Source organism: Microcaecilia unicolor, chromosome 2 (genome assembly GCF_901765095.1).
Source record: "Microcaecilia unicolor chromosome 2, aMicUni1.1, whole genome shotgun sequence".
NCBI lineage: Eukaryota > Metazoa > Chordata > Amphibia > Gymnophiona > Siphonopidae > Microcaecilia > Microcaecilia unicolor.
In genome coordinates, this window is record NC_044032.1 from 597855170 (window position 1) to 597874520 (window position 19351).

Genomic DNA, 19351 nt, shown 5'->3' on the forward strand with positions numbered 1-19351 from the left:
GCACTGCCCAACAGGAAATCATTTATAAACTTGTACTATGCGAAGTTTCTTCCATTGCATCTATGGATTGGGTCTCTACCAGGGGAATTGACTAGATTGTCTTTTACCACTTTGCACCTGCACTTTGGAATTCTCTCCCTCATCATTTACGTTTAGAGAAGAAATATTCTAACTTTTGAGTTCCTTTGAAGACCCATTTCATTTATCAAGCGTTTGACAGCCGCTAATTTAGGCTATTTTACCTGTGTAAGAGAGTCAGCCCTGGGTCCAATCAGGTCCATCCTGGGACTGTTTGACTGTTTATTCTTGTGATTGAACGTTTGCTCTTTCCTATTAGCCAATGGAGTTCCTTTATTCTATTTTATTATGTATGCTTTTACCCTTGTAAACCACTTGAACTTGATACAGAATGAAGCAGTATAGTAAATAAAATAAACAATAAACAAATTCTAGTTGCATATCATAAGCAATTTTAAAGGATGCCATTTAAAGGGCAGTTTGAAAACATATCCAAGTCTACCAAATGCACAGCAGACCCCATTAATAGCATTGGGAGAAGAAAAGCAGACATATTCACCTTTGAGTTCTCATCTACAGCTTTCTTCAGATTCTGCAATAGGTGATTGTTCGGCCCTCCATCTCGCTCATTGATATAAGCAATCCTATCCAGGTCGGGGAAGTTTCTGTTCAGATCTATTCCCTGGGCATTGCTTCGACCAACAAACCAGTCCTTCATGTCACCAGGCTGAAAGAAAACTAAGAACTTAATATTATACAGTATGCTATCATTAGACCAGACCAAAATGTGAAAAAAACAAAACAAAACCCCAACCCCCCCCCCTTGAATAGGATACTACATATATAATATATCCTACTTCAGCTGTAAACGTTTAACCCAAATAATATATAAGGTAAGAGGTCTCTCATAAGTAAGAACATAAGCATTGACATAGTGGGACAGATCGAAGATCCATCAAGCCCTGTATCCTGTTTCCAAGTGCCCAATCCAGGTCACAAGTACCTGGCAAGATTATGCTGCTTATCCTAATATGCACTGGATTTTCCTAAGTCCATCTTAATAATGACTTATGGACTTTTCTTTTAGGAAATTATTCAAACCTCTTTTAAACCCTACTAAGCTAACTGCTTTTACTACATTCTCCAGCAAAGAATTCCAGAGTTTAATTACTTGTTGAGTGAAGAAATATTTTCTCAGATTCATTTAAAATTTACTCTTAGTAGCTTCTTTGCATGCCCCCTAATCCTAATACTTTTGGAAAGTAAACAAGCAATTCACATCTACCTGTTCCACTCCACTCAGTATTTTATACACCTCTATCATATCTCTCCTCAGCCATCTCTTCTCCAAGCTGAAGAGCCCTAGCTGCTTTACCCTTTCCTCATAGGAAAGTCATCCCATCCCCTTTATCAATTTCATTGCCCTTCTCTGTACCTTTTCTAATTTCACTATATCTTTTTTGAGATACGGTGACCAGAATTGCACACAGTATTCAAGGTGCAGTCGCACTATAGAACAATCTCAGTTTTGTTTTCCATTCCTTTCCTAATAATTCCTAACATTCTATTTGCTTTCTTAGCCGCTGTTGCAAATTGAGCCAACTCCAGCCATCAATATAGTCTTAATATTTACGTTAGACCAGAGATATTCAATAAAAACTGAGCACCTAAATTTGAGCTCCTAAGTTAGGTGCCTAGTACTAGATGTGAACACCAAACACCTAACTTTCGGACCCTTTTACTAAGCTGTGGCAAAAAGTGACCTTGGCAGAGGAATGCCCCCTGATATGCCGTCTTCCCCCCCAAAAAACAGAAACATTTTTTGCCCTTCTTTTTTCCATTATCGACCGAGGACGCCCATGTGTTAGGCACACCCCAGTCCCGCCTTCGCTATGCTTCCAACACGCCCCTGTGAACTTTGGTAGTCCCTGTGACGGAAATCAGTTGAGGACACCCAAAATCGGCTTTCGATTATGCCGATTTGGGCAACCCTGGGAGAAGGACGCCCACCTCCCGATTTGTGTCAAAAGATGGGCGCCCTTCTCTTTCAAAAATAAGCCTGCTTGTATCACCTCATTCCTTATGTAATGTGTTTATTTCTTTGGGCAGACTGGATGGACCGTACAGGTCTATCTTCTATCATCTACTATGTTACTATGTAAAGTACCACAGATAGCAGTAGTAATTGGTGGCATAGCCATGGAAGGGGGGGGGGGGGAACTGAGCCTCCCACTTTGGATTCAGACCCAACAAAAAATGTTGCCAGCATCTGTTGCTATGGATAGTTGGGTTCACCAACACTTACCAGTGGAAGAAGTCCTCCACTGGTGGCCTAGGAATCAGAGACTCTTTCCATGGGCTGCTGACTGCCAGGCAACTGGTGGAGAACTTCTTCTACTGGCACGACTCAAGATCCCCACCAGCTCAGATATTTGAGGATCACTGGGAGTGGCATATAGAGAGCAAGGCGAGGGTGGAGAGTGGGTGTCAGAGCAAAGTTGTGGCCCTCCCCCCATCCCCAAATGGAAAGTCTGGCTATGTGACTGGTAGTAATATTTGTTTGACCATTGCTAGCTGCTCTTCTTTTCTCTAAGAATTTAAAAGAAAAAAGTCAACTTGCAGGAAATGTACTGTATTATTAGCTTTTATATCTATAATATGACAAAACACTTTTTGAAGCAATATGAAATATGGACACCAGAGGGCGCATTCACACCGAGAAATTTTAAAAGCCTGAAAAATGGATGGTAAGTCTGGTCTTGCAGGCTGTAAAGTAACAACCAAAGATGTAATATCAAAAACAAACAAAAAAAAAAAGACATAGGTGGTTGGTGACTCAGCCATTTGGAGAGGCTAAAGTGTTAAAAAAAAATTTTGAATAGCAAAAATTTTTATCACTCAGTGTTTTGATGTAGAAAATCGCAGTTCAATAAATGAATTAAATACTCTCCAGCCTTATGCAACGGATGTCATCATTTGCTTGTTTAGCTTTGCTCCGTTGTTATATATTTAAACTTAAGGGGATGACATCCTCCAATAAATGTAAAATTAAATAAATTTCCAGGTTCATTTGAACTGATATTTCCTACATCAAAACATTGACGGATCTCACAAAGCAGTAAGGTGGAAAAACAAGGATTCAAAACTCTTAGAATACAGGACCTTTAATATGTTGAGCAGTAACACGTAAAGGACCCGACGCAGCCATGTTTCGGCATATATATATCTGACTCAGGGATTGAAAAATCTTCAGCATATGTTAGTACAAAAAATGATCCCATTCAGATGATGCCAATAAACTGTGTTAGCCAAACAGCTCATACTGCATTCAGTGTAGTATCTCTGGGAGAACCCGGCAGCGTTCTGTATACATATGATGTTATGATTTTTTTTTTTAACTACATCTTGCTCTTGATAAAAAAAAAAAAAAAGTAACCTAAATCACAAAGCAGAAGAAGAATTTCGGGGGTTTTTTGGATCTCAAGCATAGTAATAGAATGAATAGTGAAAATAGCCTGGTAACAATTTGTCAGCTCAATGTCAGGTGATGTAATTAAGGTACTTCTACGTGCAATTGGTAAATTGGTGGAACTAATGTTTTGTTTTCCTCAGACCTTATATTTGTATTATGACATCTTAATTTTTCAGCAGCCCTCACAAATTGAGAATGAGAGCCAAAAGATTCAAGGGTTTTGTTTTTTGGGGATTTTTTTTTTTTTTTTTTGTTAGCAGGCAGCCTAACTTGTGCAAAATAAGTATAAGTTACATCAGTATCCCAAAAGGAAAGTTATGTGAACCCAGGAGAAGTACCAACATTTTCACTTGTTATTTCAGAAAAATGTATGTGCATAGTTAAAGTCCAGAAGCATATAGGACTAGATTCTATATATCACACTTAAAAATTCAGTGGCAAAATGAAATTCACCTAAGCGCATTCTATAAATTATGCCTTAATTTAGGCGTACTTTATTGAATAACCCTATGCTGTCAATTAAAATGTTCTATTACACATTGTGTTGACATTGTAAGTAGTATACTATGCCATACTTTGCATTGTTATTTGAATATCTTTACTGCTGTAATTGTCTATTGCTTATGTTTGATTTATTCTTACTGTACACTGCCTTGAGTGAATTCTTTCAAAAAGGTGATAAATCAATAAATAAATTTCCACGCGATTTATAGAATATGACAAGCTCCATCTATGTGACTAAATTTAATCACGGGCAGTTATGCCAAGTAAAACCTGTTGTAAATGCCAACGCTTAATTAGGTGCAGACCAGGTGTATTATGAAACAACATGCACAGATTTTAGAATGCCCATGGCCCGTCCATTCCATGCACATGCCACCTTTTCAATTATGCGACTTAGAACTTTCACGCAGCACATTACAGAATATGCCTACACAGTTCTGCACGTAAATTCTAATTAATGACAGAATCAATAATTGCTTGTTAATTGGCGATTATAAATGCTGGTTGGCTTGTTAACCAATTGGGTTATACACATTGTTATGGAATACGCTTCGATTTCCAAGCGGATATATAGAATCCAGCAGATAATGTAGGTCCAAACTATCTCAACTTTGCCCCTAGCTTAACAGTTTGCTGAGAGTAAAATTATGCACCAAAAAATGGCAACACTTGCTATTTTTATCTACATATAGTCCAGTTTTCAAACAAACCCTTACCATGCATAAACCAGAGAAAAGGCTTGAAGGTACTCCCTTAATGTTACATACTGGTCTATAAAATCCTGAGTGGTGTAGAAGTGAATTTATTTTTCACTCTTTCAAAAAGCACAAAGACCAGGGAGCACTCAAAGAAATTACATGGAAATACTTTTCAACAAGTAGGAGGAAATATTTTTTTCACTCAAAAAATTGCTAAGCTCTGGAACTTGCAGTCGGAGGATGTGGTAATAGTGGTAAGCATTATCTGGTTTTAAAAAATGTTTGGACAAAGGAAAAGTCTATAGTCTGTAATTGAGATGGACATGGGGGAAGTCAGTGCTTGCCCCGGGATTGGTAGCATGGAATGTTGCTACTAATTTGGTTTCTGCCAGGTACTTGTGACTTGGATTGGCCACTGTTAGAAGCAGGTTACTGGGCTAGATGGACCATTGGTCTGACCCAGTATGGCTATTCTTATGTCTTTATGTCTAAGAATTAGTATGGTGTATTTTGAACTCTATTTCAGCTACAACTACAATAAATGCAAGGGTGTCTAAAGGTTCCATACTTGTCAGGCATCTACTATAATAAAACTCACCCTCAACATTCTGAAGACAACATTCTGAAGTCACTCAGTCACTCACTGAAGGGTTCATGGATTCATGGTGGTGAAGCCACAACACTGACCATGTCTCTCTGCCCCGCCCTCGCATGACGGACCAATCAGAAAAAACACCCTCAACATTCTGAAACACAAAGGACCATCACAACACCATTCCCAGGCAACACTAGGCAACATAAGACGGACCAATCAGAGGAAACTACGTGACAATAAGGGAGGAGCATTCCCCAGCAGAATGGCTCATTATCTGTGCAGCACGGAGAGCACAAAACCACCGCTGGAAAAAGAGAAGAATATTCCTGCTGTGGGTATGTGCAAAAATAGACCGGGGGAGGGGGGGAGAAATTTTTAAATGCCTAATGCCAGTACTGAAGAGTGCCAGAGGGCCTATAGCACAGACTATATTTGGGATCGCTTGACATGGAGTCAGAGGAGCAGGAAAACAATGTGCCCATCACCATCTGGTATGTGGGCGAACAGGACAAGCTGCGGCCCAGCTGGAAGGATTACCCGCGACCCAGCCAGCAGCAAACAGTGACCAAGGAAGGGGGAGGAGTACTCCTTCCCTGCCTAGGAATCGCTGGAGACTGGCTGCCAAACTAACGAAACAACCGCACACCGACGCAACACCTCCATCATTCGAAAGGCATCCACTCTTTCTTCAACAGAAATGCAAACTAATAATACAAAACAAACAAAGAATACATGGTTTCTCAGGCGGCTGCAGGTAACTCCCCACCCCCTTCCTCTTTTGCTGAAGTGGCCAAGGACGTGCCCAACCATCCCCAGCCTCAGGCAAGCTGTCTCCCACCTCTGGGATTCCCCAAGCACCCGGAAAAAGACGGCGCTGATTCCTGCAGCGCATAAATGTTCCAGCATTCCTCTGCAGGCAGCCTGAAATGGACCAAACATACTGGATCACCCCCCGATGGCCCGAGACAGTGCTCTTCTCCCTTCCGCCAACTTAAAACAACCATCCCCGTCCTCAGGCAAGCCGTCACCCACCTCCAGGATGCCCAGAACCCCAGCCCAATGGAAAAAGATGGCGCTGCTTCCAACAGCACATTTCTCTTCCAGCATTCCCCTACAGCAGCCCTGAAACGGCCAAAAAAAACCGACAAAGAACGTGCTCCTCTACCTTCCGCCCATCTAAAACAACACTGCTGCCTCAGCACAACACAAAAAAAAAAACGACACTCAACAAAGGCTGACCCCCCTACAACCACATTTACATTTCACCAACAGAAAGACCCCCCTCCACAAACCTCCTTGACAGACAAAACCACACACACACAATACAACAGAAACACACCCTCAAAGCCACACACCAATCCAACCCACTTTGCCAGCACAGCACATCCCCCAACCCCCAAGCAAAAAACAAAACAAAAAAGACACACATCAACAACCTGCACACACACCGCACCCTCACACACACACAAAATAACTCTGTGACACATACACACACACAAAAAAAAACACATGCTCGCGCCCATTTCATTGGTTTCGGAAACGGGCCTTTTTTACTAGTGTTTCCATAAAGATAGAGGTGTGAGGTCAAAGGAGCTGTTAGTAAGTCAAATTCAACTCAATGGGTGTTGCTTGAGGTGCGATAAGATAAATGTGGGGGTGTGGAATTTGAGTTTAGCTCATACCTCTTTTCAGTAGTCACTCACAGTGAGTTACATTCAGGTGCAGTAGATATTTCTCTGTAACTGAAGGGCTGACGGTCTAAGTTTATACCTGAGGCAATTGAAGATTGAGCGACTTGCTCAAGATAAGGAAAAGCAAAAGTGGGATGTGAAGATTCTGGGATCCCTTCTGGAGCAGTCCAGGACACAAAGTCAGAGTCCCTGAAGCTATTAAATAGGGGATTGCTTGTAGCAGCCATTAAGGGCTCCAAGTAGGACTGGTAGGATTCCCTGAAGTGGAAGAAAATCCTACATATCTGACCTTTGTGGGAACTATCCATATTCTAATGTTTGAAAGAACACAAAGTCAACCAGGAGAAGGAGATAATCCAGTACCTTTCATCTTCAAAATTGACGTTACATACATAGTATTATACAAACCTGAGATGCTGCTTTCTCAAACCCATCTGGATTCAGCGAAGGCATGATATGGATGCGGGTACTGTGGATAAGATTGATTATGGTCTCATTTCCCTTCTGGTATTCATTGCAGAGGTACTGAGCCAAATATATGAGTAGCTCCCGGCCAACTGCTTCATTCCCATGCATGTTTCCGACATACTTGAACTCAGGCTCACCTATAATGCAAAAATGATATCTGTTTAGACACTGGTGAAGAGATACCAATAATACCATATATTTTAATGAAAAAAAAATTTAGGTGCAATTTTGCAACATGTTTTGCACTGGATCAAAAACTGAAAACCCTGCACTGTTTTTAATTAAAAAAAAATAAAATTGATGCAGAAGTGTCCCAATTTGCTAAAAAAAAAAAAACCCTTTACAATCAGGTCATAATGTTCTCACCAGCTTCTCTCAGCAATTATCGGTCTCTCTTCGGGAATAAAAAAAAAAAATGAGAATGAGAAAGGACTCTTAAGATCTGTATTTCAAATGTCAAACAAATAATCTAAACAAAACCTCTTGCTTGCTAGTCCTGTTCCTTTAAGTAAAGATTTAAAAAAGGTGAATTGAAACACCTGGATGTGTTCTTTGTTAAAATGTCATATTCAGAGATTATTAACAGTTTGTATTGTGCCCCAAAATCAGACATACCAAAGCTGAATAGTCTACACAAAAATACAACTGTCAGGGGAAAATATTGGAATAAATCAGTTTCGGTTCTAGAAGTTGAGCATGCAAAATCTATAGTAGAGGAGTAGCCTAGTGGTTAGTGCAGTGGACTTTGATCCTGGGGAACTGAGTTCGATTCCCACTGCAGCTCCTTGTGACTCTGGGCAAGTCACTTAACCCTCCATTGCCCCTGGTACAAAATAAGTACCTGAATATATGCAAACCGCTTTGAATGTAGTTGCAAAAACCTCAGAAAGGCGGTATATCAAGTCTCATTTCCCTTTCCCTATTGGAGATTCTACATGGAATGTTGCTACTATTGGAGATTCTGTTACTACTATTTGAGATTCTACATAGAATGTTGCTATTCCACTAGGAACATTCCATGTAGAAGTCTGCCCTTGCAGATCAGCAACGCGGCTGCGCAGGCTTCTGTTTCTGTGAGTCTGACGTCCTGCACGTGCAGACTCACAGAAACAGAAGCCTGCGAGGCCGCATTGCTGATCTGCAAGGGCAGACTTCTACATGGAATGTTCCTAGTGGAGGAGTAGCCTAGTGGTTAGTGCAGTGGACTCTGATCCTGGGGAACTGAGTTCAATTCCCACTGCAGCTCCTTGTGAGTCTAAAACTCACTTAATCCTCCACTGCCCCTGATACAAAAATATGTACCTGAATATATGTGAACCGCTTTGAATGTAGTTGCAAAAACCTCAGAAAGGCAGTATATCAAGTCCCATTTCCCTTTCCCTAGTGTACAACTGCAAGGGGCATGGATTTGGGAGGGGCATGGGTGGGTCAGGGGTGTGCCTATCATTTACATATATGGGTTATAGATGAGCCAGCATAAATGTTTGTGTCTAAAGTTAGATGTGAAATGCGCATGTGAATTGCTAATATAGAAACTGCACTTAGCATGCAGCATCCCAATGCTTAACTTTAGGTTACCTTCTGACAATTACCCCCTTAGGGCAAGTTTGGGGGTTAGAACTAGGGCAACTGCTCTGGGCTCCTTATCCTGCAAAAAGCTCGAGGCGGCATGCCTCGATGCTGGACTTTGAGGTTCCAGCAATATAGGAAGAGAGGCAACTTCTTCTGCACAATGAATCATCCAATAAACATCAGTATAATGCCAGCAGTACAAATGTGGAAAAACTGAATTCACTTCAAAGAATTAAACATCAAAATAAATCAGCTTCCAGCATATATTCTCATACCAATGCCCTTTCAGCCTGACATGTTTCAGTGCTAAGCCTATATCGGTGCTCAATCCAATAGATGTTGAACAGAAGAACTGGTTTCCTGGTGAACAACAGATAAAGGGATATGTTTAATAAGGTGCGTTAGCGTTTTTAATGTACCTGTAAATTTAAGGTGCATTAAACACTAACGTGCCTATACATTTCTATGGGCACGTTAGCGTTTAATGTGCATAAAGTGAAGATACTTACCTGTAGCAGGTATTCTCCAAGGACAGCAGGCTGATTGTTCTCACATGTGTGTCAACGTCCACGGCGGCCCAGGAATCGGAAATTTTGCAAGCAAAATAAACAAAAGGTTTTGCCAGAGATTTCTGGAGCTCGAATCACGCTCACCACGAATGCGCGGACGACTTCGCTACCTCAGTTTAATCAAAAAGCAAAAAAACAACAACTCCTCCAAAAGGGAGGAGAGCTGGTTTGTGAGAACAATCAGCCTGCTGTCCTCGGATAATACCTGCTACAGGTAAGTATCTTCGCTTTCTCCAAGGACAAGTAGGCTGCTTGTTCTCACATGTGGGGTATCCCTAGCAACCAAGCTCACTCAAAACAATGAACATTGGTCAATTGGGCCTCGCAACGGCAAGGACATAACATAGATGGACCTGAAACCATAAACAACTGACAGAGTGCAGCCTGGAACAGAACACAAATGGGTCTAGGGGGGTGGAGTTGGATCCTAAACCCCGAACAGATTCTGCAGCACCGACTGCCCAAACCGACTGTCGCATGACATGGTCCTTTAGAGTCAGCCCAGCTTGGGCATAAGTGAAGGAAATGCAATCTGCCAGCCAATTGGAGATTGTGCGTGTGCGTTTTCCGATGGCGACTCCCCTCCTGTTGGGATCGAAAGAAACAAACAACTGGGTGGACTGACTGAAGGGCTTTGTCCACTCCACGTAAAAGGCCAATGCTCTCTTGCAGTCCAAGGTATGCAAACTGCTTTCGCCAGAGCGGATATGAGGACGGGGAAAGAATGTTGGCAAGACAATTGACTGGTTCATATGGAACTCCGACACCACCTTAGTCAGGAACTTAGGGTGTGTGCGGAGAACTACTCTATTGTGATGAAACTTGATATAAGGTGCATGCACCACCAGGGCCTGAAGCTCACTGACCCTAAGAGCTGAAGTAACAGCCACCAAGAAAATGACCTTCCAGGTCAAATACTTCAGATGGCAAGAATTCAGTGGCTCAAAGGGAGCTTTCATCAGCTGAGTGAGAACAACGTTGAGATCCCATGACACTGGTGGAGGTTTGAAAGGGGGCTTTGACAAAAGCAAACCTCTCATAAAGAGAACAACTAAAGGCTGTCTAGAGATAGGCTTACCTCTACATGGCGATGAAAAGCACTAATCGCACTAAGATGAACTCTTACAGACTTGGTCTTGAGACCAGACTCTGACAAGTGTAGAAGGTATTCAAGCAGGGTCTGTGTAGGACAAGAAAGAGGATCTAGGGCCTTGCTGTCACACCAGATGGTAAACCTCCTCCTTTTGAAAGAGTAACACCTCTTCGTGGAATCTTTTCTAGAATCCAGCAAGACTCGGGAGACACCCTTTGAAAGACCCAAGAAGGCGAATTCTAAGTTCTCAACATCCAGGCCGTGAGAGCCAGACACTGGAAGTTGGGGTGTAGAAGTGACCCCTCGTTCTGGGTGATGAGGGTTGGAAAACACTCAATTCGCCACGGTTCCTAGGAGGACAACTCCAGAAGAAGAAGGAACCAAATCTGACGCGGCCAGAAGGGTGCAATCAGAATCATGGTCCCGCAGTCCTGCTTGAGTTTCAGCAAAGTCTTCCCTACTAGAGGTATGGGAGGACACGCATACAGAAGGCCCTTTCCCCAGTGGAGGAGAAAAGCATCTGATGCTAGTCTGTCGTGGGCCTGAAGTATGGAACAGAACTGAGGAACCTTATGATTGATCTGAGTGGCAAAAAGATCCACTGAGAGGGTGCCCCACGCTTGGATGATCTTGTGGATTACTCCCATGTTCAGTGACCACTCGTGAGGTTGCATTATCTTGCTCAGCCTGTCGGCCAAACTGTTGATTACGCCTGCCAGATAAGTGGCTTGCAGAAACATGCCGTGACGGCGTGCCCAAAGCCACATCTGAACGGCTTCCTGACACAGCGGGCGAGATCCAGTGCCCCCCTGCTTGTTGGTGTAATACATGGCAACCTGATTGTCTGTCTGAATCAATGAGATTTGGTTGGACAGCCGGTCTCTGAAAGCCTTTACAGCGTTACAGATCGCTCGCAATTCCAGGAGATTGATCTGAAGACCTTTTTCCTGAAAGGACCAGGCTGCTTGAGTGTGAAGCCCATCTACATGAGCTCCTCACCACAGGAGGGATGCATCTGTCGTCAGCACTTTTTGTGGCTGAGGAATTTGGAATGGACGTCCCAAGGTCAAATTGGATAGAATTGCTATTCTGTTAGGGAAATATATTTTTATATAACTTGAATTCTGTTCAAATCTTCTTTTTTCCTAACCATGCTTCCTTTTTCTGCTCTGATTTCTTGGATTGCTAGAGGAATTTCTTGGTGGCCACAAGAAGTTTCTCTACATCCTTGTTTTTTAAAAACATTTAATTTTAATGGCTCTATGGCAAAGTAACTGTCTAAGTGTTTGTTATAAATTGTGTTCTTTAAAGGAAATAATGAATAGTTTTATGCAGAGGAAGCAGAACTTGAGTACTCAGCCTGATTAAATTTAAAAGTCTGCTCTAACATTTATGTCTGCAGACAGTATCCTGTTTATATATATATATGTCTTCTGTTAGCTGTTAAATGTTGTGTGACCAGATTAGGAAATTGTAGGCTGACTAGGCCTGTGTTGAAAGACTCTTGTCTAATCCTGTTTGTTTAAATCTCTGAGTTTTTTCTTTTTCCCTTTTCTTGCTAATTTTTGAGGTTTCTGGGGAAATTATTTAAGTAAAAGTGAAGAACGGAATAAAGATGTTTCAATAACAATAGTGTTTATCTGTTATGTTCGAACAGAGTTTTGCATTGTTATCCTACTTGGATTAGATTTGAGGAAGTACTTGATCTATTTTGCAGCATGAATTAAATACAAACCTTTGAGTTCCGGTAAATTGTCACTATAATCTGAAGTTAGAGGGTTAATGTCTTTAATTTGAATGTCAACCTTAACTTACTTTTGATAATAGGTGATGTTTCTTGAGTATTGCTGAAATGAGGAAAGCATAAAAGATTTTAAGTTATATTGTGATTTTTATTCCACTTCATGTGCTCTAATAAATTACGCCAAGTAAAACGATGTAAATCGCAATACCTAAATTATGCATAGCGCGGGTGTGTTCTATAACAATGCGTAGAGATTTTAGAAACGCTTATGCCCACTTTTCAACTACACGATTTATAATTACTCACATCACGTTACAGAATACATTTAGACAGTGTAATTAATGCCAACTAGTGCTTATAATTGGTTAATATCCAATTATCAACACTGATTAGCTTGTTAACTAATTAGCTTATTCACATTGTTATGGAATACGCTTCAATTTCCTCACAGAAATCTCAACACGATATATAGAATCCCGGGGTATATCCTTTATAGGGTTCATTTCCCTTGGTGAAAGATTTGGGGATCTAGACAGACACTGTACTAAAGAGGACTCCATAGATGTCAACTATGACCTGCTCCTCTTACTAGAAGTTAAAAATTGAAAGTAATTTGGCAGCTTTGCTCTAATTTGACATCTAATGATTTAGCAACAGTGACCCAGCCATTAGATTACTGTAATTTGGCTTATACAGGATTGCTCCAAAAAATGTGCCAACTTGAGTTAGCTCAAAATACTGCAACTAGGGAATGAGAGATAATGGGGCTCATTTTCAAAGCACTTAGCCTCCCAAAGTTCCATAGAAACCTATGGAACTTAGCCTCCCAAAGTGCTTTGAAAATATGCCTCCATATGACCCCCCCCCATTATTAAATTGTTACCCTGGTTACCTATTTATTGAGGATGACTTTTAAATGGGTCAAGGGGTTGGCCCTGAGATACCTCTGAGAATATATGATAGACTATAGGCCAGGAAGGGCCCTATAGGATATGGGTCAATCCTTGTAATCCCAGGAGCCTCCCAGAGATGCTTAAAGAGTACAGGACATAAGGCATTTTGGGTGGACACACCTATTGTGTGGAACAGGTTACTGCAAGAGATTTTTTAACTGTTCAGATCTTATGGATTTTAAGAAAACAAGGTTGGTCCATCAAACAACATGGGTGCTTAAGGACCATAGTCAGGTATAGTCAGTTGAGAAAAGTAAGGAGGGAGAGTGGAGGTAGTAAAGACAGTGGTTCAACTTTGTGTGGAATATAGCTGTCATTAAGGTAAGTGTGATAATTCCCTCAGGTCAGTGCGGAGAAACAATAAGATGGAAGAAAAAAGGTTTCATCACAAAAAAGTTAATTCAATCTGCCCATTCTTGCAGACTCCTCCATTGACCTTTAACCATTGTAAAGTTGTCAAATTTGTCCCTTACTGATAAGGTACATGTCGCCACATAGACAAGATGTGTAGTGGTTTCCTTCTCAAGCAGTCAAACCCAAGGCCAGAGACCCTAGAGCTGCAAGAGGAGGAGAAAATAATTTGAAACATCAGTGAGAGACTGAACAGGAATTTGGTGTCGATTCCTAGTGAAAAGCTGTATTCTCCATATTTATTGCTTCAGTGCAGCTTTTGCATTAAAACATTTGCTCACATTTTGAATTTCTGCTACCTCTATGTCAGATTTGGGCAGACAACATAAAATCCATTTACAGATAGATACCAACTGCAACATATACAACACAGACTAACAAAATGCAAACAGTTGCTTGTAAAAGTCTTCACACCCTTGTATATTTTTCATTATCTGTATTCCTAACACACAGTCCTGAAGGTTGGAATGTTCCAGGCATAAGGAAATAACCTCTTACTGCATGCATATTTTTCCTTAGGAGAAAGGGAAAGGGTGAGAGCAACTTAAATCATCAGAGAAAAAAAACACAACACTAAAATCAGATCTGTCATTCTGTCTCTGACAAGCCTATCTTAGCAACAAAGCAGCAACATGTTTTTCATTTTGTTTGTACAGCAGCTCAGGATGTCCATGAAAGGGTTTTTAAAAGCTTCAGTTTGACATAGCCCAGGAAAAAGGAAATGTAAACAACCAGTAAAAAGGTGCCATCTGCTTCTTACAGCAAAAGCTAATGATATTTTGCAAGCACAGAAATGTGTTAACAGGAACTAAATTTGTTTTTAGAGCAGAAACCTTTAAAAAAAAAAAAAAAAAGAGAGAGAGAGAGACAGACAGAACTCCATGGTTTTGCATCTTGATAAACAACAAGGAACAACACCGGGAACGTAGGCCACTGCCTCTACCAGCTGACAAATGTGGATCCCGTTTAGTCCTATTCTTTTGAACTGTTATGTAACGTTTCCTTTCTTTCTTGCCCTTCTACTCTACTATTCTCATTTGTACCTGTTTTCCTCGGAGTTCTCTGTCTCTCCGGTTCTGTAAGCCACATTGAGCCTGCATGTCTGTGACACAAAATCATTTGAGGCTATAAAATCAGATTACCAATGCTCAAAGAAGAAAAGTCTCCAGATGTTTTCTGTCACAATTTCTTTCAAATTTCAAAAAAAGGTAGGAAGGAGGGTTCCCATAGCAGAAGTGCCCCAGAGAATATGAACTTGGGTGGGCTTTTATTGGAATTCTTTAATGCCTGTGAATGCATCTCTATATTGGGGTATTCCTGCTGGCATATGTAGTGTGCTTTAAGGAATTGTTCTCTTGTTTCCAATAAAAAACAATGTATTAATAATAATGCCTGTGAATGCTAGTAAAGGTATGCTTGTAAACTAAGGGGGTCTTTTACTAAAGCTTAGTTCCTGCTGCAGATAACTAGTCCTATGTTTCTTCAGGACTAAGTTGCACAGATGAACTTTAAATAGCTTCTGGCAAAGAAAGTTCAGTGGGAGACCTAAGATTACGTTGTTCAAATGAGGAGATAAATAAACACTATTATCCACAGTTATTTATTTATTGCATTTGTATACCACATTTTCCCACCTATTTGCAGGCTCAATGTGGCTTACAATGTTCTGCCCTGGCTATTGCCATGGCTGAATAGAAATACAATTAATAATAACACAAGAATAAGAGTAACATAGTGGAATAAAATGTTAGGTATAACAAGATCGGTAATGAAATAACAATTAAAAACAGTAATGTACTAAAGTTCAGGTGCTGGGTCATTATGATATGTTCTATTGAAGAGATAGGTCTTCAATGATTTCGGAAAATTGGTTAGATCACTTATATTTTTCACATCAAGTGGTAAAGCAATCCAAAGCTGAAAGGGAGTGTTGAAAAGGAGGGGGCAGACTGATCATGTTATTGAGAAGATGGTATGTTTTAGAGATATTTGGGAGAAGAGCCAACGATTGCCCCAAGTTTGAAGGCAGAGATGATGGGCAGGCTGACATAAAAAATGGAAAATGTGGGAGAAGAGAAGTTGATGTGAAAAAGTTAAACTTGCTTTTTGTTTATTTAAAAAACAAAAACAAACAAAAAAAATAGTCTTGACCATGTTTACATGGCACTGGAACAGCCAGACAATTAAGAGACTGGACTTTGGGTGAAATGTCTTGCTGTAGAGAGAGAGAGAGACTTAGGAATTAAGAGCTTGGACATGATAACCTTAAGTTATAAACACACAGGCCACTATTCAGCCATGTTGGTTAGTGGGGGGGGGGGGGGGGGGAAGAGGGTTGTTTCGTTTTGTTTTTAACACTGGCTGTGGCATATAGGAACACACATACTCAGATGTGCTAAATATACATTTAGACTACTGACTGCCAGTGGCTATATGAATAGCAGAAATATTCAGCTGCTATATTTGTAGCTAAGTTGTTTTATTTAGGACAAGTTATTTTTGCTGTCCAAAATTAAACCACTTAGCTATATGGTGTGACATGCAGAGCCTTTCAGCTCCCCTGGATAGGGAGAAAATGCAGCAAAGTGCCAAAAAATGTCAGTTTAAACCCGCTGAAAGAGAAGATAAAAACACAAGGAGCAAAGGAAAATCTGGCGGCAGGAACACTATATATGTTCCTACTGTAATGCAGACAATGTTAGGGCTTGTACCTGCTAGAGAAAGGAGGAAAGAAAGGAAACTCCAGCACTTACCTAGTAAGGAGGAATCCCTGCCCAAGCCAATTCCCTGCTGGACAGTCAGGCTGGTAATCAAGGTAGACTGAGTATGTGGTTTCCCCAGCAACCAGAAAGAGAGAGGGTGTGGCTGGAAAGCACACTCTGGTTAAAAGTAGCAATCATGCAAAGAAGAGAAGTCCACCACTGTGAAGGAAGGGTTGGATTCCCTAGAAGCCACAGGAAAGGAAGGAGCCAAGGGAAGGGAAGGGCCAGTTCCCAGAGGCTAGAGAGGAGCCAGGGTTTCCCTGGGTGGGAGCCACAACCCACAGCCTGCCCAAAGGAAAAGGGATTTTCCCCAGAGTGCTGTGAGGGAAGCTTGCAGCAAGTGGAATCCAGGGAAAGGCAGAAGACTGGTAGGGAGAGTGAGAAAGGAATAGTAGTCCTTGTTTGCTGGAGTATAGACCCACAGCTTTCCCTGAGAGCCCCGTAAGACAGTGGGTGAAGGGACAGTGCAGCTAGCGACTGTGTGTGTTGGAGTAGGGCTGAGAAAGGTGGTAGCCTTTACCCAGACAAGTCAGGCAGCCCACCTTCTGAGTTGGGAATAATGAAGGTGTCTGGGGCAGAAGCCTGATTAATTGGCAGAAGGCCACCCAGTTCTTGTTTGTCCTGTTTGTCTGTCCTAATTAGATTGTAAGCTCTGTTGAGCAGGGACTGTCTCTTCATGTTCAAGTGTACAGCGCTGCGTACGTCTAGTAGCACTATAGAAATGATAAGTAGTAGTAGTTCCTAGGTGGGAGAAAGGGCTGAGGGCTAGTAAGTTAAGAGCCCTGCCCGGGTAAAGTTAAGTATTTGCATTATAGACAGAGTGGGCTGGGTGGAAGTAAAAGAACAAGAGTGAACAGTGAGGCTGCCTGTCTAATTAGCTTGTCCACCTAGGAAGTCTTCAGCTGGGTGATAGTTTGGAAGAGGGACAGAAGAAACCCTGTGTATATGTGTAATTGAAAAGGGCAAGATAAGCCAAGGTACTGTAATAGAACTGCTCTTATGTTGAAAGAAGTAAAGTTGTTTTATTTCAGTTTGGTCCTGTTGTGGGAAACAATAAAAAGTGTTAACTGGCTTAAAAAGTGTGGACCCTCAGGTCTGTGGGAAACTTGGGTCTGGAATACAGAGGTCTTCAGCACCACAGCCGCACCCATTGGGGGGGGGGGGGGGGGCAGGGGTTGAAGTGTTGCCCGAGGAGCACCATGATCTGGAGGCTGAATGAATATTGGCTGAATGCTCCACCCTGATGCTATCTGAATAGTGCAGAAATATTAAGAGGGAATTCATTTTTTTAAACACTAATTTTTTATTAAGTGGAATTCTTGACAGCCTCACATGCTAAAAATTCTTGAGTAGCGGACTTATGCATATAGGGTAGGGGTTCTCAACCCAGTCCTTGGGACACACCTGGTCAGTCAGGTATTCAGGACATATGCATGAGAAATTTGCATGCACTGCCTCCACTGTATGCAATTTTATCTCATGTATATTCTTTGTAGGTAATCTTGATAACCTGGCTAGCTAGAATTTAGGGGCTAACTTTTTCCATATTCAAATCCCCTAAGAATAAAAAAAGAAAATTTACTACATAGCAGGGCTTTCAATGTGCTAAACATGCCCAAATATTACATTTTAGAAATCTTTCTTGCTTCATGTACATGTTAGGACATCAGTAATGGAGGAAATTAACCCTCTTTTCAAAAAACATACTTGTACAGATGATAGGGGGCACAATGAGTGATTAAAGATTTTCACCTGTTTTACATTGAGTGGTTTCCAATCCTCAACTAGTTTTCTCTTCTAAAATACTGTTCCCCTTTCCCCCTAAAGTACAATTTCTAGGTTAGTAATGGAAAAAAATGACATGCGTGTGTGCATGATTATGGCACACACTCGTATGATTCATCTCCACCTAAATGAACCACCTTTTTTTCAGCCTATATATATAAATTTGATTTCACCATCCTGAAAAGGAGTTGGAAGATTTAATACAAATGCCTTATCTCTGGAGTCTGTAGGTGGGAAATGTCAAGCACAGAACAAACAAAGAACGTGCTATGTATCTCCACTTCATTGTGCAGACAGAGCAGCAGCGCGGAAAGTTAAAATCAGTACAGGTCAGCTAATTAAAAGGGAATGAAACATATTCCTCATTACACATCAACTCTGAAAATCCCTTTGAAGAAAGCTTTAGACAGAACTTCCCAAACTGTGGATCAGTTTGGGAAGTTCTGTCTAAAGCTGACTCGGGAGGGCACCTATAGAGAGCCCTTCCGAGTCATGACCCACAAAATCTACATTTGGGGTCATGATGCGGGAGGGCTGTCTATAGGTGCATCATTATTCTGTATCTCTGGGTGGGAGGGGCACACACAGTTGTATTTGGTAGCTATTATGAGGTCACGGCTACAAAAAGATTGACAAGCACTGCTTAAGAGGAGGCATCTGTAGTACAAATACACTGACTCTTTACAGCAATTAGATTGGAATTAACCAATTTCTTATGATTATATAGGGCCTCTTTTACTGAGGCGTGCTAACATTTTTAGTGTGCGCTAATATTGAGGGCACACTAAACATTTAGGATATCACAAATATTTAGCGCGCCCTCAATATTAACACGAGCTAAAAACACTAGCGAGTCATAGTAAAAGACCCCCATAGTCATTCATATACAACATGCAAGAACTATTTGGATCACAATAACATTTTTATGAAAATAAACTTTTGCCGAAAAAGAGGAATACTTACTAAGTTACAGCAATTTTAATGCAGTGAATTTTACTATACTAGTACTGGTGGTG

The 19351-nt window shown here is 41.2% G+C and overlaps 1 protein-coding gene across 1 annotated transcript in view; it reads right to left on the minus strand.

Moving 5' to 3' along the window:
- CPE (carboxypeptidase E) overlaps positions 1 to 19351 on the minus strand; it is a 122753-nt gene that overhangs the window by 50743 nt on the left and 52659 nt on the right. The window contains exons 2-3 of the mRNA XM_030192675.1: positions 7387 to 7583; positions 578 to 745 (exon numbers count right to left, since the gene is read on the minus strand). Coding sequence (XP_030048535.1) covers positions 578 to 745; positions 7387 to 7583 — 365 coding nt within the window. The remainder of the gene's footprint in view (positions 1 to 577; positions 746 to 7386; positions 7584 to 19351) is intronic.